This window comes from Scomber scombrus, chromosome 4, assembly GCF_963691925.1.
Source record: "Scomber scombrus chromosome 4, fScoSco1.1, whole genome shotgun sequence".
NCBI classification, from domain to species: domain Eukaryota; kingdom Metazoa; phylum Chordata; class Actinopteri; order Scombriformes; family Scombridae; genus Scomber; species Scomber scombrus.
The window spans coordinates 2,119,769-2,145,949 of NC_084973.1; the positions used below are offsets into that span (position 1 = coordinate 2,119,769).

Genomic DNA, 26,181 nt, shown 5'->3' on the forward strand with positions numbered 1-26,181 from the left:
GCTTTATAGGATATGATAAATAACTTTTTCCCTCCAGAGATTCAAAGTTAATTTCTTTAAATTACCTTTCCAGGAGGGCTAAAGCTCCCAGCAGCCCTCCTTAATACATGTGATCCATATAATACTCATATTTATTGACAATTTAAACATCTGGTGTACCTGTATGTGTGATGAAACCCCCAGTGACCCTTCACTCCATCCCTAAGAAAAACATCTCTTCAATATTTCACACACTACATGAAATCGTGATCTTTTTATTTTTTTTATTGCCTTTTTACAACCGTTTTACTGACATAAGAATGATTTTATTCTTATAAGAGGTTGTGTCCCCCCCCAAACAACTCTCACACACAAAGTCCAAATAAAACTGAATTAAAGGGGTCGGGTGTTCTGTTACAGTAGCGTCATAAATCTTCCAATCATTTTGGTAAAATAAGTGAAAACACATTGATAAGTCAAAACAGAATTGGCCTTTTCGTTCTGACAGTACAAGAGAATAACCTACATGTCGTGGGCTAAAATTAAAAAAAAGTTATAAATTGGCATTTAAAGGCCGTTAAAACAATAGAGCAAAAGTAAGGAGGAAAAAAAAGGAATTTTTGGGGGAATATTTGGAAAATACAGTCACAACACTTCCCATTTTCAGCCTTTTGTCCATGAAAGGCAACGTGGGCATGTGTGGTGAGTGTGTCTGGGGTTGTCATACAGCGGAGATTTGTATAACACGTAAGTCAATCTTCTGCTGATTTTCCGCAGAGGTTATTTTCATGACTCAGTCCCTGCTCCATCACGTTAGGATGGTGTCATCTACTTCTTCATTGGAGTCCTGCATGCTGGCGATTTTCTTCAGAGACCGACGGTGACACTCTGACAGCAGGTCATTACTTGCGGAGTCCAGGATGGCAGTGACGGTCTGAATAGCGGAGAGAGATAAAACCAGAAAATCAGAACAGTGTTTTCCTGAATGCTTCATCTGAATCTGTAACTGACACTACAGACAGCTCGTAGTCTGACCTGCATGGTTTCCTCTCCCTGGCGCAGTTGGAGCAGGTTGACGATGGTGTGTTCGCTCTGGGCTCTGACGCTGGTGTTCTTGTCCTTGGTGTTGTCCAGCAGACTCTTCAGCAGCGGCTTGATGTGAACGGCCTCCATGCTGGGCGTAGCTGGGTCTTTGAACACCCACCACAACACCCGCACTGATACCAGTCTGATGTCGCTGGACTGGTTCTGAAGACACTGTGAGGGAGGGAGGGAGGGAGGGGGTCACACGGACATCATGCGTCACAACACAAGACCTCCAATCTACTGTGCAGTGTTGAAACAGGTGCTCATCATCGTCTTCATCTTCCTATACACACTGTTACAGCCTGATGACTTTAACTACATCCACCTGATATCTGATCTGTGATATCATCACTGGGCATGAGATTTTAGCATATAACTGGATGTGTATGCTTTGTTGAATTGATGAATTATGACTGATGTTTGACTCAAATTTCTGTGATTTCGAAAAGACAAAAAACAGATTCCTTTAGACTTGAATGGACTAGACATAGCGTAGACAACTGGAGCTGAATCCCATCAATCAAAGTATTTTACACTCAAGTTACTATTAGAATTATCAACCCAAGACCTCAAACCTCAACCTATGACATCTGTCACACATCTGACACATCTGTCTTTAAATAACCTCTTAGTACAATTACAAGTACTGTTTGTCCTTTGTGCCTTTAAGCTTTTAATCCTAATAACACTATTTTTTAAAGCAGCGTTAACACTGACTTAATATCACCTTATAAAGCATAGAACATGTTGACAATCAGCTGTTTATTTACACATGCAACAGACACAGATATATTTGGCTCTTTAGCTGCACTATGATCTAGAGCCTATATGATATATTGGTCAGCTAATATTTTTGGATGTTGGCTTATCATAGAACTTTGTGTATATTTGATCCTTTTTCTAAATACAAGTTGTGTACTTTTTTGTTTTTTTTATTCATAGAAATTTATAATGACTATATTTCTGTGTAGTTTACCATTTCAGTGCATTTTTGTAATTTTATACAATAAAACTTCATTGTTAAACTGTAAAATATCATGCCTCTATTACATACCTTTATAACAGGTAACCAATTTGAGGGATCATTGCAAAAAATGTGTGTTTATGTATATTATTCTGTGTATATGCACAATTATCAGCTCATATATTGATATCAGAATGTTTTTACTCCACTAAATAAAAAATCTAGTATCCGTCTGGCAATGATCAGCAGCTAGCTGTCTGTCTGCTGTTATGTGCTGGGCAGGTAGCATACAGAGTGTTTATTGCTGCAAAAGAGTGCAGTGAGAGTGAACCCAAACAAAGTTCATAGTTTAAAACTGAAACAAGCTGAAAGCTGTTAAAACACTTTAAAGCGTAGGGGGAACTGCTCGGTAAGGGTGTTAATTCTCTCTCTTCACATTACACGTAGTGATTTGACCCCTTTTTTTTAATGTGTAAAATATTGATCAGTGCAGCTTCAGTTTCTTTTCACACAGAGAGCATGTGTTGTGGGGCGGGCTTCAGCTCGCCTGTGATCATAAAAAGAAACAAGTGATGATAAAAATAAGTGAATTCTAAACTCTGTACAAACCCTAAACCTAAATCACCCTAATTAAGTTCAATTTAACTCTTTCATTTCCAGCTCAAAGCACAGAGAATAGATAAAGAATCTTTTGTGACTTTAGGGCCCTCACTTCCTCACATGTGCAAATAGAGCAAAAGGGAAGTAAACAGCTAGTGATCATCAGCTGAATGAAACTGTTTCTGCTTTACCTTCACAAACTGTGTTATGATGCGCTGGGAAACACTGTTGGCTCCCTCTGTTCTCAGATGATGCCTCATCAGGAAGCCCATCCCTCTAATGCCACTGGTCGCGATGGGAATCTGGAGAAGAGAAGCAGAATCACAATAAGTACAATATGTGCAAATATGAATCACTTTATTTTGGAATTATGTGAATCTCACATTGAAGAGTGTATTAATCTGTACAGTCTGCAGCTCTTATTGTTTGAATGACCTATGGCAGTGAGGGGATGGTTAAAGCTCACCAAAATAAAAGTTGTAGCTCGTTTGTTAAATTTATTCAAAAGCATTAAACAGGAGTGGCTTCAAACAGGATATTCACACTGTAGCAACAGTAACCGCACACACACTTTCTCCTCACCCTGTCAGCAGTGGCGTTGGTTAAAATAGTCTCAGTCACATTTTCACAGTATTCCTTTGCGCACAGCTTCTCAGGTGCGCACTTGACGGCTATGGCCAAGGCCAAGCTACGTCCGTGACGCACCATCCAATCCACACCAGACACGTCGGCTAAGATGAGGGAAGAAAATGATGTTATATTATGCTGCTGATGCACAGGGAGTAGCAGAAAATGAATGAAAAATACACACAGACAGTTATCTTGGACATATATATTTTGAGGAATGATCAATACACATCTTTAAAGTGAAATAACACTCATTTCAGTCTGTAAATCAGATGTATTTTCTAACTGGAAAAAAAAAATGTATGCAAATCTGAAATTCTACACATATATAACCAGCTGAATTGAGAAGATGACAGTGACAGTAGCTTTGCGTGTAAATACAAACCTAAGACATGCTGAAGTAACACACTCCTCAGCTCCTCCTCCGACAGGAAGGCACACATCTCACCAATGCAGCCGGCTGAAGCCATTCGAGTCGCATCCTACGTGCACACGCACACACACACGCACACACACAGACAGACACGCAAAGCCAGACAGAAACAGGTTGACAATGTCATTTCTTCTCCGAAACCGACACGGAGGCTCAAAAACCACCTATTTAAGCAAACCACATCCTCTGTGCTCGCTTCCGTTTTTCTACTGTGATCAGAGAGGAAACTTCACCACTGAGCAGCTTACTGTGAAAGCCTGTCTCACTACTTGGAAGTTAATACTTTTTATTTTATTTTTTACTGTTTATTATATTGTGAATGTATCATTGTGTTGTTTAAGTACTCGGTAGCTATTATGGCCCCCCTGGGCTTGAAAACCAGGCGTGGCGCCACTTTAAAAAAAACAAAAACCCTTCAGCTCTACTTGAAGCTGCGAGACATCTGCTCCCCCTGTCATACCTCATCATGTCCCAGCATGCTTAGTAATGTGGTGGTGATGTTCTTGCGGATGGCTGGATCCACCTTTGACCCGGCCCCCTGGATGACGAACCTTAAGGCTTGAAGCATGGTCTCCCTGTGAGAGGGGAGAAGTGCACAACACAAGCATGAGAGAGTTCATAATAATAATAATAATAATAATAATAATAGAAAAAAATGGTTGATTTCAGTTCTTTTAGTTTATGAGTGTTTTAACGATACAGTGCAATAGTAGATGATCAATTTTTTAAAGTTCATTAATAATTAATTGTAAGTCCACATTAAAGGCGTGTCCTTAAAGTGTTCCAAAAAATGTCCATGTTTGGTCAACAGCTTTTTCCAAAATGTAAATCAATCTGAATTTATAATAAGAATCTCTGTGACATCTTTAGAAAATTGCCAACATATATGCTGATACAGATATGTCTGTGATGTATTGGCTAATAATATCAGCCTCTTGTTATTAGCATTTGTTTGGACAAATGTCAAACCACACATTCTTAAAGGGCGGTTTGGTATGTTATTCTAAGGGTGTGTTTCTCTTTGGCTGTAACCACTCAGATTTCCTTTTAAAACCGCACTAATCAATAGTAATTACAGTTCAGATGACGGTGCATAATGTGGAAGTCGTTGCTTGCAGTGACAAATATTCTCTCAACTTCCCCTCAACACTGAAAGGAGCACTTTAGTGTATTTCAGGTCAGCTTTGTGGTTTTACAGGCCTGACTTGTACGCTGCTTTGGTTGACCTTCACCGCTCTCATTGACCTTATTTCAAGAAGCAGGAGGAAGCTGTTTGCAACTTAAATGCTCTGATAAACCAATTGTACACACGATTAGCGACTAGCCTAGCTGGTGAGCATACTGAAACATTAAGCAGTGAACCAGGTTTTCCCCTCATTAGTTGGTGAGAACAAAAAACAAGAGGCAGGAGACTAAATATTTAACTACGGAAGTGTAAATAGGCAAATGTTTGCTTATATGTTCGCCATAAAAACTTTATATGATGATGATATGTCAGTGTGTTTAAAGGTTATTGTGCTGCCCCCCCAGTGGCAAATAAAAAACCTGCACGTTAGCATTGTGCTACCAATATCTATGACTTTTTTGAGTCATATGAGTTGACACATGCTTACTTCACTGACACCTTTCAGACCACTGGTTCTGATATGTGTAAAATTCACAGCAAAATGTTTAAAATTAGATTCATCAATTTCTGTACATCACTGGAAATGTTCTAAAATATGACAAAGAAGGGCCAATGATCTTATATGTAGTGTATTATGGGGTCTATGCAGTTCATTCCAGTGTCTTCTACATGTACATTTCAGTATCAGTGCCTACCTGACTCCTGAGTCCTCAGCATTGCGGATAGAAGAGAGCTGCTCGGTGAAGAGTGGGTCGACCTTGGTGTGGATAGAAACCAGCTGGCCCAGAGCCTCAGCGGCCCTCAGCCTCACACCGCGGCTAGAGTCCTGCAGGGCCTTCAGGAAGGTGGTCTGCAGCTGTGGCAGGAAGGGCTTCAGAGCGATGCCCACCTGAGGGGGGGAATCCAGAGGTTAGAGACAAGGTGACTTAGGGAGAAATGATGGTGCTTTCAACAGTACTTGGACATTTACGTGTCCTGCGGGGGGAGCTACAGATAACAGACCTTTGCCAGCAGCAGGGTGAGAGTCTCCAGCAGAGCCGTCTTCACCGTCCAGGCGAAGCGGTCGCCCAAGATACGAATGAGCGGTCCGGTGATGTTGACGACGGAGGGCCGCAGGGCTTCGGGGGAGGTCAGTTTGATGACGCCTCCCAGAGCTTTGGCTGCCTCTTCTTTCTGCTCAGGACTACCGGTTAGGACACCCTCTCTCAGGACAGGCAGGATACAAACGACACCCTGTGGAAACAATGAGGAAGAAAATAATGAGAAATGATTGGTCGGGGCTCAGGTTGCTGCTTCAAATTGCTTTTTATTACAACCAACCAACCAAAACTCTACAGCAAATCCTCACATTTAAGGGACCACATCATTTTTTAATCATAAATTCATTGACTAGTTGTTGATTAAAGGAATAGTTTGAAATGTTTCTAACGAGCTACTGACTGTAGCTTCAAAATAAGTGTACTGACATGAGATTAATATAGATCTTCTCATCTAACTCTCAGCAAGAAAGCAAATAATTATACTGCCAAAAATATCTAACAAATGCTTTAAAGTGCTGTCAGTTGACTAATCAATTACTCCACTGTAAAGTTGCAGCACTAATGCAGAGTGGAAAGTGTGAGTGGTCACTTTGAGATAGCAAAGCAAACAGCTCTCTGTGGTCTAACGTTCTGTTGCAGGGGTTGAACGGACAAATGTGATTGGTTTCTGCTGGTTGATGCCATCAGTTAAATGAGGAAGTGTGGTTTTCTGTTAGTGTGGTGGACACAATTACAGTGACATGTGACACGTGGGAACCAGATTCTTGTTCAGCATTTTTACAAGCCAGGAAGAGCAAAGGAACTTGTCTAAAGCAAGGAGTGAAAGGAGTGAAACCATCATGCTGTGAGGAGCCTTCTTACCTTCTTGGGCAGACAGAAACCAGGCAGGTGTTGACCCTTCACATCTGCAGCTACTGATTTGATGTCTCGATGCAGGTCGTCGATCAAAGCCAGCTGGCTGCTTGCATCCAGTTTCTATACAAGAACAAAAACAGAACCTTGAGCCCACGTTTGCCTTTTGATTAAAAAAAGAAGTATAATCTGTGCTGTGTCATTCAGCGTACCTTGGTGATGGAGTTGATGGTGTCCCAGGTCTGAGTCAGGACATCCGTGTTGGAGTCGTTGAGGAGGCGGATGAGGCCTGAGAGCAGGGTGCGCGTGTGGGCGCTGTAGTCCAGACGAGTGCGGGCGAAGTAGGCGTTGAGGATGGTGGCGGCGGCCTGTCTGAGGCCGGGGTCGCTGCCTCGCGTGGCCTCCAGCAGGTCCTCGATGATGATGCGCTGGCCCACTTCGTCTTCCACGGAGAGGATCACTGTCTGACAGCTGCACAGCTCCTGAAGAGCAATATCACAAAATATATGATATAAGGCTTAAACTCCACAGCAGCAGTAGTCATTATGGCCGGTGGATGCTGGTGTTACCTGCGCTTCATCCTCTGTTCCCAGCTTTCCTTTGAGGGAGGAGAGCAGGGCGGGAAGGATGACTCCGAGGTGACGCGTCAGAGCGTCTCCGGCCACGGCGGACAGGAAGGCCAGCACACGGGTGTTCACAGGAGGAGCAGTCAGCTGGTGAAATCGGAGAGAACGTTTGTTTTAGTCAGCCTGACGCAATATTAAAGCCTCAAGAAGGAAAACCTGACTGAAATTTCACCTTTGGAACCAAGTAAGGCAGCACGGAGCGACTCTTCACAGCCATGACTTGCTTCAGACCATCCAAAGCAAACTCTGCTGTCTCCTCATCATCCTGCAAAAGATATTTGATTTATTATTCATTGCTCATTACAATTCTAACATTAACTGTCTGCTGAGTGTCTTTGTCCTCGCTCCCTCACCAGCTGTTTGAGCAGGGTCGGCAGGATGTCGTCCAGCGCCTGGTGACCGATGGTGGCGTGGAGCTGCTCGAAGGTTTTGGCCGCGGCCTCTCTGACCTCCTCCAGAGGGTCGCAGAGAGCCTTCCTCACCGTGGGGACCAGGGACTCGGAGAAGACCAGCACCTACAGTGGAAACACCAGCAGGTCAAATCAGGCGTCGTGACTCATACTCTTAAAAAGTTAAACACCTACACACTTATTGTGTCTGTTTGTTTTGGATTCTGAAATGAAAAAGCATTTTCACACCGCCTCTCATTAACACACAGCAGCTGAGCTTCCGTTCAGGTTGCTGGCCATTAAGAGCAAGTTTTTAATGTCAATGTCACACTTGCTATACTTCCTGAACAACAGGATAGAAAAAAAAACTAGTTAAAAAGGATTAATTTTTAATATGAAACACAAGTTGGGATAATAATTTGTTTTTTATTTTTTGAAAAAGCTCTTTGCTTTTATTTTGAAAATCAGAAACTAGTAAAAATCTGATAAATCTATAATCCAAAGATCTGGATGAAAAATCATATTTCAAAAAAATAATGTGAGAGGTGCAAACAGTGTAATTTAAAAGTTTACTTGAGTAACTTAGTGTTACACCTCTGTAAAGTTAGGGGACTTTAAAAAGAAAGGTCAAAGCAGCTGAGATATTTTGACTTTTAGCTCATGATAAAGATCAAAGCTCAACACATCTTTGCTTGATGCTACTTGACACCTTTTTGTCATTAGGCCCATTCTGTCTGGTACACACCCACATCTTTCAAAGAACACAAGCTAAGTTTGTGCCACAGGCTTTTTGTAATCACAACGATAGCACTGATGATGACATCATCGTTCTTTTCCAGACTCGACAAAGCTCCTCCAGAGCCACACAGGATTTTATAACCATTTTCAATCAGTGGAGTGCCCCTTTAACCATTAACTGTGTCTGTCATGTTTGTGGCGTCTCTCCTGCATGCTTTTAAACTGGCAGAGAAATGTGTGTGTCCCAGCATCTGTAAGACTGACCGCATCTTTGCTGGTGGACTTCATGATCTCACTGAGGCCGATGCAGACTCCCTGCCTCTCATCGCTCTTGTCGGAGCGCAGCCCCTCCTCCAGGATGGGAATGATCTCTGGGAGGATTTTCTCTCCCAGCTTCCTCACCAGATCGCCCAGTGTCCTAGCAGCAATCTGAAAATACATCAACATACAGTGTCAGTGCAGGAAGGTGCAGGTGCTTTCACAGAAAATGTAAAAAACTCAATTGAATGAGTTATGAAGTGAAAAGGAGCCTTACCGTTCTCTTGTCGGGACAGGTGGAAGCTAAGAATCCCAGCAGCAGGGTGAACAGGGTTGGGAGGATCTCTCTAAGGGTTCGGGGAGTGTTGGACACCACGATCTTCCACACGTGGAGGGATGCCTGTCGAACCACCAGCTGGGTGTCTGAACGACCCATGTAGAGGCCGGAGAGGACGCGGTTACGTCTCTCACCACCCAGAGCCGAAATAATAGCCTGAGGAGGGAAAAGCCCAGAGCTCAGTAATGCTATGATGGCAAAGTTAAGTGGAAATAAAGAACAAAAAGAATTCCTTTAATTAACTGGATGGCTGAGTAGAAGAGGAATGTGTTCATACTTTATTGGATTGGGCAGTTCCAAAGTTGTCATCCTCAGACGCTGTTTCCGTGGTCATCTTTCCTGTCACTCCGGAGATGTGGAACAGCAGATCTCCGAGCAGCTGCACAGAGCTGAACCTGCAAAGCAACAACAACAAGGACGCACAGTTCAGTCGATGTAACATTTATTCAGCCTCTAACAAAATGACTGTGTGTATGAGTCTTACCTGATTCTCCACAGGTCATCAAACAGGCCCTGCTCCAGCTCAGGGAGCAGCAGTTGGATGGCGGTCTCGGCGTACATGCTGATGATGCGCTGCCCGGCTCGCAGTGCTGTGTCTCTCACATATTCATTCTCATCAGCCAGAGCCTGGTAGATGAAACAGAGACAGAGAGAGAGTGAGTGACATGTGCTGAATGACGCACAGTAAGTACTTAAACTGGAAGCCAGCTTCCAGATAAACATGTATTTAAACTAAACTTTCACACAGCTGATCTCCATTCAATATTTTGACTGTTTGTCTTCTCTTGATCAGTGTCCAAATATCTTAAATATATCCATGTGATTCAATATTATAAAACCACAAAACATGAAAATATCCAAGATTGATGGAAATTGATTTAAAGCTGCCATCTACTTTGGGTCTATGTTTTCTTTATGTAGGCTTTTTTATTTACTTATATTTTTAAAATGTCTTATTTATTTTCATTTCTTTACTTAATTATTTTTCTTTGCCTGTCTGTTTGTTAACATCCCTTAGTCAACTGTTGGTGCTGTGATGTAAACTGTAAACATTGGCATGAATTAAAACATTTGTAATTGTATTGTAAAACATCTGACTACAAATAAAAATCTAAATTATTAAAAAAAATAATAATAATAAAATGTCAAAGATAACCTTTACAGACTATATTTAGCTTGTCTTCAATGTATTCTACCAACAACAATTAAGATAATTAAAAGTTTTAAAATATGGATTTAAAATACACGCTTATACCACTCTTGAACTTCCTATAGACACTTCCAGATAAACAAATAAAACATTTCCATCACAACAGAGATGGATGAATACCTTGAGAATGCAGGGGATAATGGGCCCAACATAGGGAGTAAACCTGTCTCCGAAGGTGAGGGGCAGGTAGATGAACATCATGATGTAACCGTCTCTGACATGAGAAGCGATGTCCACCTTGCTGGCTGTCTGCACCACATCTGGCATCAGCTTGTCCAGCTTCTCCACTCCCAGTCCGGCCATCACCTCGGCCAGACCTGAAGACGCCGACACAGGTATCCATTAATGACTTTTGAATGATTATATTTAGGAACAATACATTGACTGAGTGACGACACCCACCTTGAGCAGCTCCGGAGCGATCCACGGAGCTCTGCTCGGAGGCCAGAGTCTCCATGAGCCACGGCAGCAGGTCGTCGAAGCAGGATTCGCCCATTCCCTTCACCATGGCGCCCAGGGCTTTAGCTGAGACTGTACGCACCTGGAGAGGAGAAGGAGAGGAGCAGCATTGGTATCAGCTTCACATACATATAGTGCATATTAGAGTGGCTCTGTTCTAAACACACACTAAACACACCTCAGGCACTGGATCCAGCAGAGAGGCCTTCAGTCCAGGAATGACGCTGGGCAGGTAGGGTGACAGATCCTATAAACACAACACATATGATTATCATAACCAAAAAATTCAAGCTCACAGAAAACACTGGTTTGATGGTCGTTGTGAGATTTTAGCATTGTGTACCTTCTGGTCAGTGAGGGAGTACATGTTGCCGATAATCTGAGCGGCCATCTTGCGAGTGTCTGTGGAGCGGTCCTGGAAGGCTCTCTGCACGATGGGCATGATCAGAGCCAGAGAGGGAGCGTCGATGAAGTGGACGAATTTGGTGTCCAGCAGCGTCTGCAGGCAGGTCTGAGTCCTCTTGGAGGGATCGGTGAGAGCGTCCAGCAGGATGGGGGTAATGGCTGAGGAAAGGAACGACGACGTTAGCATTTATTTATTTACTTACAAGTTCACCAAACATCAGTGAGGAAACAGTAACTCCAAAAAAGAATCTGGCATTTTTTAGAACATTTTCTGGTAGTTTCTCACTAAATTACTAACTATTATTTTGACCTTATTTTGTTATTTTGTTTTTATTGTGGCGTCACAGAAAACATGCAGTTTGATTGTGAGTTTGGTACTTTCTCAGAATGGCCACTAGGTGGAGCTTCAGCAGCTCTGTACACACCACTGATCCCATCTCTCTTGGGGCATTTTTCAGCTCAGTCTGTCACTAATTCCTAAGTTGTTTGATGTTATAATGTGTTGAAATAAATTAAACAAAATGTTCATTCTCTTCTGTCACATTCTGGATTATTACCGGCAGTGCTAAACTATAACTGAGTAACCCAATAAAAATATGTTTTGAATATTCTAAAACTAACCCTGTAACAATTTGAAATGGACACAAAAACACCCTAAAATAATCTCAACATACAGAAAAAAGTGTATGTTTTGAAAGCCATCTTGGCACACAAAACTCCTGTGGCAGCAACTCTGATTCTCACGACTCTTACCAAGAATTTCAGGGTTACGGATGACGGAGCCGATTAGTCGGAGGGCCTGCTGGCCGGCCTTCTGCACCTTCACGTGGGAGTCGGTCAGCACCTCTGTCAGCTTGGGCACGATGCTGGGCAGACAGGAGGATAACTGCTTGGGTGCACAGAAAGCCATGGCTCCAAGCAACTCCACCGAGCCTGGAAGAAAAAGAGGAGAGTGACTCATGAGAATCTACTGTGACAACTGACTGTACTGCCATCATTCATATAAAATTCATTACTGAGTTCTTCATAACTATTATCACAATCAACAAGGCAGCAATATTTGTCTGTCTCTGCCTGACAAGATGAAATAATTTGCTATCCTATTAATATATTCCCTGCTCTTGTAGGTGCTGCTTACCTGCTTTAGTCCTCCAGGACTCCTCCTCCAGGGCCACCAGCAGAGAGGGGAGGACCAGCTTCACACCGTGGGCGCTCAGGTTCCTCATCACAGCCTTGGCACAATCATCTGCAGCCTGGTGGAGGAGGAAGGAAAGGGTCACAAACAGTTTTCACACAAGTTCCCCGACTGATTGAGATGCTATATTTTAAACTGGATGGTGCAGAAAGGTTCCTAATTTAGTGTAGACAATTTGCCAGGAGGATGGGATGTGCCCGCTCACCTCTCTGACGTATTGGTTTCCGTCTCCGAAGCAGAGCAGGAGGTGTGGCAGCACGTGGACCACGTACGGCTCAAACAGCTTCCCCAACATGTTACACAGCATCTCGAAGGCAAACAGTGACCCTGTAACAGAGAAAAGCAAGTTCTTCATGTTGCTGAAGTCTTCGTCCACCAGATGGCGCCATCTGGTGGACGATACATTTAAGACAATGTAGTCTGACGTACGTAATATCTGCAAAATCAGGTGTGAACTGATACAAAAACCAAACTGACGACTGACCTTCCCTCCGTCTGAAGTTCTTCTTATCCTGGATGGCGTCGGTCAGCGTGGCCATGATGTCCTGCTGTTTGAGCGCCAGGATCCCGAGACCTTTGACCAGGCCGGCCAATCCGTACGCCGCTCCTTTCCTCTCTGCGTACTTGTCGCTCTCCAGCAGCAGCTGCAGCAGGTTCCTTACAATTCCTGCAGCGTCTTCCTTGATGGCGGGTACTAATGGAGGCAAACAGCTGGCCACAGACTCCTGGACCTGTGTGAAGGATGACAAACCACATGAGATGATGTATTGTACAGTATGTTTTTCGTTTTTGAATCTATTACGATCATCGTTTTTAAGCATTTTTAGAGCTGGTGTGAAGAAGACAAGTAGGATTGGTTACTTTACCTGCTGTGAAGGTGTAGAGAGTGCAGTGATCAACTTGGCCACAATGGGTTTGACCTTGGGGTCGTTTTTGTCCAGATGTTTGGCCAGAGAGCCCATGAGAATGACCACGCTCTGACGGACAGAGTCGTAGCTGGCGTCCTGGGGGGCGTCCTTCAGAAACTCCTCAAACACTGGCAGCAGGGAGCTCACGTTGTCCTGTATGAATAAAGATGTATATTAGAAAAGATACAAAGTACATATCTGAAATGTATCGGTGTATTTACACAGTGAAAAGCTAGCGGTGAGCTTTTACCTTTCCATGTGTGTTGAGACCTGAGAGGGCAGCGTCCAACATGCAGCGCCGCACCTCGGTGTGACGGTCGTTCAGAGCGTCGGGGACAAAGAAGAGGAAGAGAGGGGTGACCTGAGATTCTTCCAGGTACTGGGACAACTTGTTCAGAGACAGAGCAATTCCACACCTGATGGAAATGTGGAACAGAAGAGCTCAGTGCACAAAAAGGAATGTAAACATGTTATTTACAAGATTTTTTTGATTTTCTAGTAATCCTGGATGAGCGTTCATGGCGATATCTGACAAATAACTGCTAAAGCAAACTCCCTGGATCAATGGATTTAACAGTGCTGCTGGTCTTTCTTACCTGGCCTCCCATTGGTCAGGTGGAGCTTCAGAAATGACTCTACCCAGGGCATCCAGCACAGGAGGTGGTCTCTTTAAATTTGAAAAAGAAAAAAAAAATGAAATCATTCTTTGGTCATCAAACACAAATCCATCCATTAATAAAGTATTCACAGGTTGACACGGAGCGAGGTCTTACATAAAGTTTCTGGTGGTAGAGCTCAGTGAGCTGGCCGAGCACTGTGGCAGACTGGTCTTTGTACTGGGACACGGCGCTGGATAGAGCGTCGGCCGCAGCAGTGCGGACGGCCTCCTCGTGATGGGTGACGTCTCCGATCAGCAGCGAGCAGAGTTCAGGGACAAGCTCCAGATCCAGAGACTCCCAGAGCCTGAGGATGAGGGAGAAGACAAGAATTTAGCTCAGCTGCTATTTTTTTTTTTTTTTTTTAAACATGACTATCAGTGACTAACCCTAATCCATAGTACAAAATGAGCACTCAAGTAGAAGACAAAAGGAGCCACAGAAAAGTCAGAAAATCCCAAAATACGTACCTCTCAGCCAAGACTCGTCCCTCTTCCTCAACATCAAACCTGGCGACCCAAAGCCTGCGCAGCAAACTCAGTCCGCTGGACTCTGTGCTGTCTGTAGGCAGGGCAAACTCCATCTCCAACAAACCCTATGCACAGAGATATTCAGTGTTAATAGTTGCACATTTCTTATTCAACCAGAGTTACTGATAGATATATTAATATCATGATTGAAAATTCCTTTTTTCGGTTTATTTTAATGTGGTAACTTTTCTGTCTGTAATAAACCTATTCCTGGTGATTGGCTGTCTTAAACACGTATTAAAGTGAACTGATCTGAAGCTCACCCTGAGAGCAGCGTCACGGACAGAGAAGCAGGGTGAGAGTAGGGCTTCGAGCAGGACGTCTATTTCTGACTGCTCTGCCACAGTGCAGCCTTCGCCTCCTCCGGCACTGGCACACAGCGCAGTCAGACACTGAGCCGCCAACACCTGAAACACAGAGCAGAGAAAGCCTCAAATCACAGCGAAAAGCAACAACACATCTCTTATTAAGATCTACAACTACTGATTTCATTGTCACTTGAACACAACATTGACAATTATATTACCTTTTAAGTTGATATTGCAAAATGTGTGGCCTATTTACACATCCGACAGACATGGAGCAACATTATGATTCATTTGGAGTTGTGTTTCTGGCAACATGGCACCTGTAAATCACATATTCTCTCTCCTTTTATCTCTGTTTTTGATTTTTTTCCAACTCTAGAGGGAAATATCTGTAGCTGCTAAATGCTCCACTATGTTCACTGGGTAGTCCTATCTTTGCCATTTAGTGCTGGACAGGTAATGTACAGTGTGTATTTAGAGGCTTGTCTGTAGAACATATTAAGTGTATGTATGTATGGATACATATTGTATAGACAGCATTGCTTTATCATTACGATGTTAAATAGTCAGGATGAAATCTGGAAGATAAATAAGTCCATCAACAAGATAAAGTAAAGTGAAAGTCTGATAACTCTCTTGTGTACCTGGAGTCTCGGGGCAGCAGTGGAGATGATTCTGGTCAGTAGCAGCAGCATGGAGACACGTGGCAGCAGTTCTGGGCCGGTCTGAAAAATAGAAAACATAAATCTATTACAGCACCGTCCTATAAACCTCTTTCATTTTCTATGCCATTTATTTTTATAGCGCAACAACTCTGTGTAATAGCTGTAAACAAGGAGCTCAAAGACAAAGACAGTTACGTAGCTGACTGCATACATAACTGCTGCAGCATGGCAGTTATTATTCTCTAATCGTCTTTCAGCACAAGACAAAAGAAAATAAAGGCGATGCAAAGTTCATCTGTACCTCATCTATAGTAATGCCGTCATCCGTCTTAGCCCGCAGCTGACAATGTTCGTTGATGATTTGCAAAGATCTGGTCATTATGGTCTCCGTCTCCTCGGTGCCGCCTGAAGACTCCCTGAGCATGGCGTTGAGGAGAGGGAAGCAGACGGAGAACGCCGGCGCAGACAGCGGAGCCGCATCTGGAGAAAAAAAAGAAAGTAAGTAGTTAGAGTGGTGGAAATGAGTCAGATGTCTTATCTTGGTTGTTCACTATAACTAGGACCTGTTACACACTCAATGACAAATAGCTGCAGCTCCTTCACAGCAGTATATCCTAATGCATCTTATTTCTAACCATAACTCTATTAAATATTAGCTAGATGTTGTGTAACTGACTATTTACTTGAAAGTTTTCATTTGAAATATTGAATTAATATTTTTTGGAATATTTGACTCAATATTTCCATTATAGATAATATTGTTCTATAGTCTTGTTCTTCTTCTAGGTCAGGGGTGTCAAACTCATTTTCGTTAAGGGGCCCAGCCCAGTTAGATCTCAAGTGGGCTAGACCAGTAAAACCACTGCATAATAACCTGAAAATAATATAGAATGTATATATATTAACTATACTATAATAAACCAGTGCAATTTTAACAATATTATGTTTGGTTTGTTTTTTTCAGATTATTTTGCACAGAAGCTGCTGATTGACAACATTTTCTACAATGTTCAAAAGATTAATGTTTTAAATAAATGACCCCAATATGAATGAATATATATATATAGTAATAATATATGCATGTATTGTTTGTTCAGATGATTGTATTTATTTCAAGGTGGGGGAAAAAACGTCTGTAGCAGCAGAAAAATTGGAATGACTTTTCTTCAATCAAAAAATTGCCGGCTGTATGTTTGACACCCCTGTTCTAGTTTATAAAGAAATGTCCACATCTGATATGGGACTTATTGACTTATCTGATTCCCCTACTTGAACTTTTCTTATGATTTTTGTCTTAACTCATTACTTGCAAGAAATTGTCCGTATTTTTATAAAAAGAAAGCAGATCTTTCTATGTGTTAGGTTGATTGTGAGTGTCCAAAACCACTGTAAGCTTTGACTGACCTGCCTTGCCCTCTCTCTGAGGGACAGTGTAGTTGTGCAGCAGTAACACAGTGCGGTTGGTTGCTGTGTCCAGGTCTTCCTGTCCCCAGGCCTCGTCCAGGTCGCACTCTGGCTTCAGCAACCTTAAAGTCACGTGTCCTACAAGCACAGCTGTAGAGAAATAAAAAAAATAATAATATTAAATGTTGCTGCTGGGCCAAAGCTGTGTCCGTCACTAGAATACAATACAAAGAGAGGTGGTGTACCCAGATGCTGGAGCTGTGGGGGCATGAGGCAGACTCCGATGTCCAAGAAGACCTGCTGGATACGTGGAGCGGCCAGAGGGGAATTCAGCAGAGGCATTAGGACCTGGAGGACGGAGGGGAGCTCCCAGGTGATCTGAGGCGGTCCCTCTATCAGAGTGGCTTCCAGGAGACCCAGCACACTCTGCAACTCCATATCCAGCTGAGGAGAGCAAGAAGAAGAGGAGAAATGAAGAATGTCACACTGCAGCACTCTGTTTTAGAAATAGCATGTTAATAACTTTGCTTTCATACCCCTTGAAGTCTCCTGCGTACAGACGACTCCTTCTCCAGCTGGGCCTGCATCATTTCCTTCTGCTTACTGGTCAGCTGCACTTCATCCTTGATTCCTTTCTTCCTTTTCATCTCCTGCACCATCAAAGCAAATAAAACCATTTAAAATATCATCCAGACATTAACACCAGTAAAAAAAGTTGCTTATAAGAACTTCAAACTACCTCCTGTAACTCCAGTTCAATGATCTGCTCCTTGTAGGAGTAGGCCTTGTTCTCTCTCTTCATGTTGACCTTCTTGGTGCTTTCCTTCTGGGCGCTGGAGTGTAGAGAGGGAAGAGAGGAGTGAATGAATGCCAGAGAGATGACAGAAAAATGATGCAGATTTCTGTTGAGTTCAGGTTAACTGTTGTACCTCTGAAAGACGCTGTTGTCGTACAGTTCTCCCTCAGGTGTGAGCATGATGGCGTACTCTTCCCTGGTAACGTGAAGCAGAGCGGGTCGGGAGAGCCCCTCCATCACGTGGTTGATAACCCGCGGTAACAGCTTGTTTGGGGAGAGGCTGGATAGAGCACCCACGGCATTTTTCACCGCCTGAGGAGAAACACGAGACCACTAAACATCAGGGTGTCATTTAAAAACACATTAAGAGCTTATAACCAATATCCTATGTGTAATTTAAATTTCACTTCTTTCATTGTTCATTTATCCTCTAAACAACCTCAGTTTCTCCCCAACATTATAAATGGGTCAATGACGGCTTTTTTTGTCCATGTGGTTTCGACAAATTTAAAAAGGGGTTCAAATATGAAAATAAACGTATGAATAACTTGCAAACATTCTTTTTGTGGACCCAGCTAAAAATGTCTGCTTTTAATTCATATTGACAGAATATATTAGAGGATTATGGCAAAAAATGTCTAAGTGGTGTAACCATAAAAAACAGTAAATTCTAAATAAAACATCATATCCACTAGTTTGGCATGATCTTACATTATAACTTTTATATTAAATAAAGGTAATGGAATACAATTGTTCTAAATATTACATTTAATCTGGGGAATCATGGAGATCAGGTCATTATTAGTATAAGTCCACTTAAATACACTCTAGGTGATAAAATATGTAATATGTATCATTCTTTCGTGGTTACACCATTTGACATTTTCAAGAGCATTCAGTCTTACTTTTGGAAAAAATTGTGCATAAATTAAAATAATAATAATTAAATAATTTTTAATGCAGATCATTATTTTATGCTGCACTCTCATATGTTATGCTGTATTTTAGTCTAGCTTTTTGTTTTGTTTTCTTTCTTTCTATTCTGTACTTTGTTTTATTTTGATTATAATTGGGTTTTCTTGCTTTGAATTATATGTTTTAATGTTTCCAATTTTTACTGTTTAATTTTTTGGTTTTTATGTAAATCACATTGAATTGCCCCTGTGTATGCAATGCACTATATAAATAAAGCTGCTTTGCCTTGCAAATGTCATTTCAAATAACATAAAACCAACAAAAATACAAAATGTACATTTTAACAAACCTGATGCTGCTTTTAAAGCTATTTTTTAAACATATTTTTAACCCTCATTTGTCTCTGACCCATATAAATCGTACATAAATACAGTAAGTTTAAGGAGGCGTGTGATACCTGGTTGTCTGCGTTGACCTCCAGCAGATGTGGCAGAATATCTTCCAATTTCTTTTCGATAAACTCCTCTGTTTTTATGTTCATGGAGGAGAGCAGGATGGGCCACAGTCCACGGCGAGCTTCAACTGAAAGAGACACACACACACACGCACACATTATTTTAAACCAGGCATCAAAATGACATCAAGGAGTCATCGTGGTGAACGAGTAGGCAGCAGGTTGAATCTCATACCGATGGATGGATGATGAGTGACTATAAGGATCTCCATGGCTAAGTTCTCTGCTTCGACGGGGTCGCCCCATTGGCTGGCGGAGGAGCAGACGACACACAGCGCATCCAGCAGGACACGTGGAAGGATGTAGTTCCGGCCCAGCTCGCCCTGCTCGCCCGACTCTGACACCAGGACTTCCTGAGGCAAAACCTGACAACATACAAAAACAAAACAGTCATCCGCATATTCCACATGATTAATATATGTGGTTTCATGTTATTAAGGTATGGGGTCTGTACTTTGTGTTTGTTGATGACCACTCGCAGCTCTCCCAGCAGACCGTGGGCGAGGCTGGATCCACCCAGAGAAGAGAGCAGCTTCCTGACCGTCTGCTGAGCTCGCTTCCTCACACGCCAGCTCCGAGACAACAGGACCGCGACTGTGGCGTGGTGATACATCCTACATGTGGCAAAATGAACCATCAATCAATCAAACTTTATTTATATAGCACCTTTCACACAGGTTCACGTAGTTCAGAGTGCTTCATGGTTGATTGACAAGCTGATAACAAGACAGAACAAAGATAACAGAGACAAAAATGGTGAAAGAATTTTTTTTTAAAAAGAACAATTAAATTAAAAGAAAATGCATGTGAGAAAAAAATTTAACAAAAGTTTTAAGATTTATAATAAAAATCTAAACAAAAATTTTAAAAAGAATGGGAGAAAAGGTTATTTTAAAGTTATTAAAAGAGTAAAAACCAGGTTCAAAAAGACAAAATAAAAGTGAATTGAAATAAGAGAAATTTAATAAAAGCTAGTTAAGTTAAAAAAAAATTAAAAAGACAAACAAACATAAAATTCATAAGATAAAAAAGAATGAAAGTAATAATAAAATAACAAAATAAAGTAGAATAAAATTTTAAACATCACAACAAATAAATAACACTATAAACCATCTTAATGAAATAACTTATGATTAAAGCTCTGCAGTATTCTATGATTAAGTTCTGCTTTTTTTACTGCACAAATAAAACATTGTCAATACATAGCTGAAACGTATTACAAATCACAGGGTATAAACATAACTAACTTCAGCTCTATGTCACTGAATGAGGTTCATCTATGGATCATTTATATGTATGTGATAATAACAGTATTGATCCTGTAGTGTTCTTATGTGTACTTAAATATACAATATCCATAAAGTACAAAAAAATGAATCCAGTTAATGCTAAAAGTAAAAACTAAATATGAAAAGTGTGTGATTTATGATGCTACTACTGCTGCTTTATTTGCTGTGATGTCTGTATTAATAATAGCTGCTTGTATTTGCATTGTTGAAATTGACTAGATAAGTCTGAGTGGTAAACAGAAGGTGAGCCTCACTGTGATTTGCTGGCGTTGAGTCTGTGGGAGTGGTCCAAGAAGAGCCTCTCACAGAGCAGCAGCACTGTGAGCAGAGCTGGAGACACAAACAAGCCGTCATTTTTCAGATCTTCACATTTTTAAAAAAATCAGTCATGAGCCTTTAAGCTGATGATAATAAAATGTGTTAAAATGTCCTCACTTTCTTCATTGGCCTGGGAGAGAAACTTCTCTGTAGTAAACAGCGGCTTCTTCTCATCTAACACCAGGTTCCAAAAGCTGGAGAATTTCGCTTCTGTAGTGACAAAAAGATGAAAAAGAATTCATCACCACCTCCGATTCTTGTCTTTAAAGAGTTCTCTGAGAAAAAGTACATGTTAAAGCCTCACCTGGCACCGCATCCAGCAGAGCCAGCCGACTCAGGAGAACGGAAGCTGCGACGCCTTCTGACAGCAGGGCGTACTGGGAGTTCTGCGCCGCTGCTTTCTCCACTGTTTGGAGGAGCAGGGGCATGAGGTCTTTGGCCTGGGCCGTGGTGTCGCCTGAAAAATTGGCAAAAAGAGGCGATGAGGTGACTTTAGTTTGATTTCAGCTGTATATCAGGATATGTACATTCAACACACAGCTTGGACCGACCTTTAAAAGCTCCCAGCATGGCCTGAAGGTAGGCGTGGCGAACCAGGGAGGTGGAGGTCTTGAGGGTGAACGCCTTCTTTAACCAGTCCAGCAGAGCGGAGGGAACTTCCACAGTGAGGCGGCTGCTCCACTGGGAGAGAACGGACACGGCGTGCACCAGGGTGCCCTCGTGAACTAAGGACAAGTTGGAAAAGTTAGTATTTAAAACCAAAAAGGCACAAACTTAAAAGATGATTAAGTTATTCAATCTGCGGTGATGATACCTTCTTGCTGTAAATAAGGGATGAACATCACAGTGACTGCAGAGCTGAGAGTCTGGCTGGAGGTTCCTGATACGGCATGATGGCTGCAGCTGGCGATTCCTACAATAAAGAGAATCATCTAGTATAAAAGTGTCCGTTTCCAATTCCATCTTAAAGATTACTACATATTTAAAATATATCCAAACCCTCTCACCTGACAACACGCTCATTTTTTGGGCGACGACTGTCAGCTTCCCCTCAGAGCCTGCGACCGCAAATATTACACGTTACGATATTTGTCATTTAAAAAAACAATCGCGTGTGCAGTGGAGGAAATGAAGCGCGTTACCTCCGAGGATCTTGAAGAGGTGGGTGACGATGTCCTGCACGGCGGTGGGGTCGCTGCACTGCTGGGCCAGGTTCTGCATGGCCTGCACCGCCTCCTCCATCAGCTGGGCGTTGTTGGCTTTCAGCTGGCCTGGAACACACACGGTTAACAGTTAATTCGATACAGAGAAACTAGAGTAGTGTTTCTCAGACATTGTTATTTATATGTGGAGAAGTGCTCCCTTGTGACAGCTGAGTGCATTTAAGTCTTACTTGCGATGGCCTTTCCGATGTCCATGGCGTACTGGCTGAGATCCAGAGTCACGGTGGACACCAGGCAGGAAACGGCTGTTGAGACAAGACAAGAGATCAGAACCACGGTGTGAGCATTAAGCAGGCGAATGTGAATATGATATAAACACTAAACAGCATCTCACTCTGCATGGCGTTCTCAGGACTGCGGAGCATGGTCTTCTGCAGGGTGGGCAGCAGCTGCTCCTTGAACTCGGGGTGGGAGACGTGACGCAGCAGGGAGCCGCTTTTGTCCAAAATGTGCTGTTGAGGTTTCGTCTTGCTCATAAGGACTGACTTGATGTACAGGTCGAGCATGGCACTCTAGGGAAAAAACAAAGCAAACATGAGGTTATAATAATGGTAAAGCCACAAAATAACATATAAATGCATTAATGAGCTAAAAAAAAAAAACATACACACTCACCTTATACTTCTCTATTGCAGCTTTGTCTTTCTGGGCTGTGCAGAAGTCTAAACACACACCCAGCGTGGCCAGTGTATTCGGGCTCTGGTCCAGACTCAACAGAGTGCTGATGTATTGATCAACCAGGCCAGAGTTCTAGTGAGAACAACAAGATGTCATTACTTTACATTACAGCAATTAATTTATTATTATGTGCACGAATTAGGATCAAACTTGGGTTGAATACAGTAGCAGTCAAAAGTTTGCACACACTTTCTTATTCAGGTGAATGGGAAGATGTATCCAAACTTTTGACTGTGTACATATCACATACAGTGTGTCTTATATCATTGGGCTTTACATGCTGAAACACAATGACAATTTAAGCTCAACTTATGTCTTGTGTTCTATACTCACTTTCTCCCAGAGTTGACTGAGATGTTTAAGGCTTGATTTCTTAGCCGTAGATTTGGCTCCACCCACCACCTCGGCCACAAGGAGGCTCTGAACCTCCACCTGGAAGATGACGGCAGATAAAAGCATTCATTTTTCACAGATGCTCACAGTAATGATAATATCCGTGATGTCATTTCAATTTTCACAAAGGCAGTTTACTGACCATTTTCTTCCAGACGGCTCCTTCTCTTTTCTCTGGGGTTGGAAACACGATTGGCACTAACAGGCACGTCCATGACAAGCCGATGAAGGCAGAGGAGCCTGTGCTTTTACTGAAGAGACCATACAGCAAAGCATAAGAGAGGAGAAGAAGAAACAACCAGGATGACATGACACAACGGATAAGGCTCCTAGACACACACATGCACACATTTTCTTAATTTAATCTGTTAAATGCTCCTTTTTATGCAATTACACATTTGTTTTTATTACGCGTTTTAAATGACTTAGCAGTATTCACGTCATTAAAACTACACATTTCTGACAGTGCTATGATTCTCTTCTCTTGGCCTGTAAATGTAGGAATTTATTAAGTGCTTCAACTACTGTCGAAAATGATCTTTCTGCTTTATAAACTCAAAACAAACTTGAATATAAAGTTCAGGGGCGCACCTGGGCTCTCCAGTTTTGTTGACGACTCCACTGTTGAGGAGGCATTGGAGGAGGCTGGTCACCAGGATGTCAGGCTGACTGTCAGCCAGCTGGCCAATGACAGAGAGGAGCTCTCTGCGGGATGCAGCATCTCTGTAATACACACACACACACACACACCACAAGTAAATACAACGGACGCAAACACCAAAAACAAGTGGGATCATACATTTTGGTTTAGTATGGTTTTGTAGTGATTGAAAACGTTCCACCTACCGATATCTGTGTGGAGTGAGACAGAAGAGCTTGCACAGTCCTTTGATGGCAGGCTCTGGTAACTCTAAAAAGAGACATTTGCCCAAATGTTAGTGCTGATTTTAACACTAAACCAACAGATTACCGCTCGGCAAATTAAAGCCTTCAAAATCCCCTCACCTTTACCCTTTGTACACTGTTTCAGCTCTCCAAATATCTCCTTGCGCTCTTTCACACTGGATGTAGTCACTTTTAAAGCAAACTTCTTCAGCGTGTCTGAAACCTGGAATAAAAGGCGCAGTTAGTAGGAGAACTGGTCAGCTGATTTTGATGGAAGAAATGGCACATGGTGTAGCTTGTTCTGTCCAAACTATAGTCAGGCACCCACATAAGTTCATGATGATATGTGGACAGGTGGAGGCAGAATTTCCTTTCATTTTTGGGGCTGGGACAAAGGAAAAATTGTGGTTTTCTTTAGAAATGGCTTTAATCAATTGCTATCCTACCAATAAACTACTCAGTAAATTGACTAATCGTCTCTGGTCAAATTAGTCAACTCATATTTGGGACACTTGTGTTTAGATCAGGACATACATCTTATAAGGATGGGTTAGATATAAATGTGTAATTTTAATGTTTTGTCTGAACTGTGCTGTATGAGGATGATTACATTAAAAAGGGAAAAATCAGAGAAAAATTGGGCTAGTATTTTTGGTGAAACTGCTCCTTTATAAAGTAGTAAACAGTGAAGGTTGGACTATATAATCAACTGGTGGTCGACAAAGGCATTTCTGATGTAGAACAGGCTATCACTGTGTCAGCAAGTTAATCTGCTGAGTATTTAAATGACTCGAAACATTTGAGGTGATATAACACGGAGGGCGGCGGCTCATCTCATCACATAACAAGACTAACTGTGGCAAACTTGGGGAATGTAGTCCAGCTAAAGTTAATGACAGCGAGTCAAAGGGCTTGGTCGGTTAGTTAGGAGACGCTACTATCATAACAAGCCTTCGTGTGGCCTCTCGATGCGGTTACAAATCAGTTGTGTGTCTCTGTGAGCAGGTTATCGTACACACAGCAGCTGCCCATCTGATGGAGTCACTCTACGTAGCTCTGAGCTAACAGCTAACCAACCACCAAGCTGCTCATTTCTGCCCGTGCTACTCCCTGAATACCAAAACACACCGAGATGTTTATGAAGCAGCGCTAATTAGAGCGCGAATTTGGTTCGGAAAAGAGTGCATTTCCTTTCTGTACGCGAAGAACGTGCTATCAAAATCCAGCCACACAAACCTGCGTGTCCGCTGCCATCTTGCCGGTCCTGATGCAGGAAGGACTTGTTGACGTCACGTCCGGGTCACAACTAGTCAAGCCCCGAAGAAGAAGAAGAGTGCCTTTCTTTTTTTCTTTTTTTCTTCTCTTTTTTAATTAACATAAAACTGTTTGTATGTATATAACACACAAAAGAGTATACTTTATGGGCACATGTATAACAAATGTAAAAAAATATATATAAAAAGTGTTACTATAAATTAACGCTAGGGGGGGATAAAAATCTATGTAACATTTTTTAACAGCACAACCTATGTAACATTTTTTAACAGCACAACCTGGCAGTTATGTAATTTGGCCATTATAATAATAACATTATTGTGTGTATACAAACATTTTCTTGTCTGTGTATTATTTTCCATGAGACCAAACATTACATTCTTCCAAATTAAAAGTCAGTATTTAAAAATGTCATCAATATTTTCATGTTTTGCTAGAAATTCTTCAGAAATAAATGCACAATAGTTTCTGGACATCAATAAATGAAACTACACGTCACATTAATGTCTCTATAAAATCTTTAGCTGGACAGACTTTATGAATGAGTTTGGTCCTATGAAACGTCATCAGTCGCAAGCGATATTTGTTTTCCTAGGATGGCGAAGTCCTGACCCGCCTTACTCTGCCTCTGATTGGTTTATTAATATTCTTAACCCGAACCGATCTCACTTCTTATCCCTAAACCATACACTGCCTAACCTCAACCAAAAAACGAAAACGAGTACTAGCCAATCAGAGGCAACATAGGGACGGGCCATGACTTCACCGTCCTAGGAAAACCCTTGATTTTTCTGTGTTTCCTTCACCTTTTATTTTTCGCCGCTTTTTCTTTTTTTCAGGTGAATGCACATTTTTGAGGGAGAAAATGATTAAGATTAACATATTATATAGAAAATAACGGATATATATTCAAACATATACTGTATGCTTTGGGAAAAGAAAGAAACACCATGGATTCAAATAATGTGTGTTTAGAATATGAAATAACAGAAGCACAGATGTGGGTTATTAATTAGACTTTGTAAATTGGGTCTAAAATATAGCTGGATTAAGGATTTCAAGACTCAGATTTGGAAACAGGATGAAATAGTTAGTACACT

General features: G+C 41.9%; 1 protein-coding gene across 1 annotated transcript; it reads right to left on the minus strand.

Annotated features, from left to right (window-relative positions):
- Positions 1-249: 249 nt before the first annotated feature.
- gcn1 (GCN1 activator of EIF2AK4) lies at positions 250-25,086 on the minus strand. Its single transcript, XM_062417498.1, has 57 exons — positions 25,043-25,086; positions 23,927-24,029; positions 23,768-23,831; positions 23,513-23,644; positions 23,064-23,172; positions 22,862-22,960; positions 22,466-22,600; positions 22,185-22,362; positions 22,021-22,095; positions 21,770-21,898; positions 21,635-21,685; positions 21,442-21,540; positions 21,179-21,352; positions 20,932-21,084; positions 20,745-20,837; positions 20,564-20,639; positions 19,475-19,634; positions 19,196-19,385; positions 18,964-19,088; positions 17,725-17,903; positions 17,535-17,628; positions 17,332-17,445; positions 17,041-17,239; positions 16,796-16,945; positions 15,693-15,871; positions 15,371-15,451; positions 14,682-14,825; positions 14,359-14,483; positions 14,006-14,195; positions 13,829-13,899; positions 13,483-13,648; positions 13,191-13,385; positions 12,809-13,055; positions 12,530-12,651; positions 12,268-12,382; positions 11,883-12,062; positions 11,068-11,288; positions 10,903-10,971; positions 10,668-10,806; positions 10,386-10,582; positions 9,540-9,682; positions 9,333-9,450; positions 8,996-9,211; positions 8,725-8,889; positions 7,687-7,848; positions 7,506-7,598; positions 7,277-7,420; positions 6,920-7,189; positions 6,717-6,830; positions 5,818-6,048; positions 5,511-5,704; positions 4,150-4,264; positions 3,642-3,738; positions 3,212-3,360; positions 2,821-2,931; positions 1,015-1,236; positions 250-913 (listed from the first exon to the last, which is right to left on the minus strand). The coding sequence occupies exons 1-57, from the start codon at positions 25,058-25,060 to the stop codon at positions 788-790; spliced, it is 8,010 nt and encodes a 2,669-aa protein (XP_062273482.1). The 5' UTR covers positions 25,061-25,086; the 3' UTR covers positions 250-787.
- Positions 25,087-26,181: the final 1,095 nt, after the last annotated feature.

Excerpts from the sequence above, each read along its gene's own strand:
- gcn1 (XM_062417498.1), bottom strand. Across the intron at positions 16,946-17,040 it reads CCCACAGCTCCAGCATCTGG|CTGTGCTTGTAGGACACGTG; the intron begins GTACACCACCTC and ends ATTTCTCTACAG. Across the intron at positions 3,361-3,641 it reads GTTACTTCAGCATGTCTTAG|CCGACGTGTCTGGTGTGGAT; the intron begins GTTTGTATTTAC and ends CCCTCATCTTAG.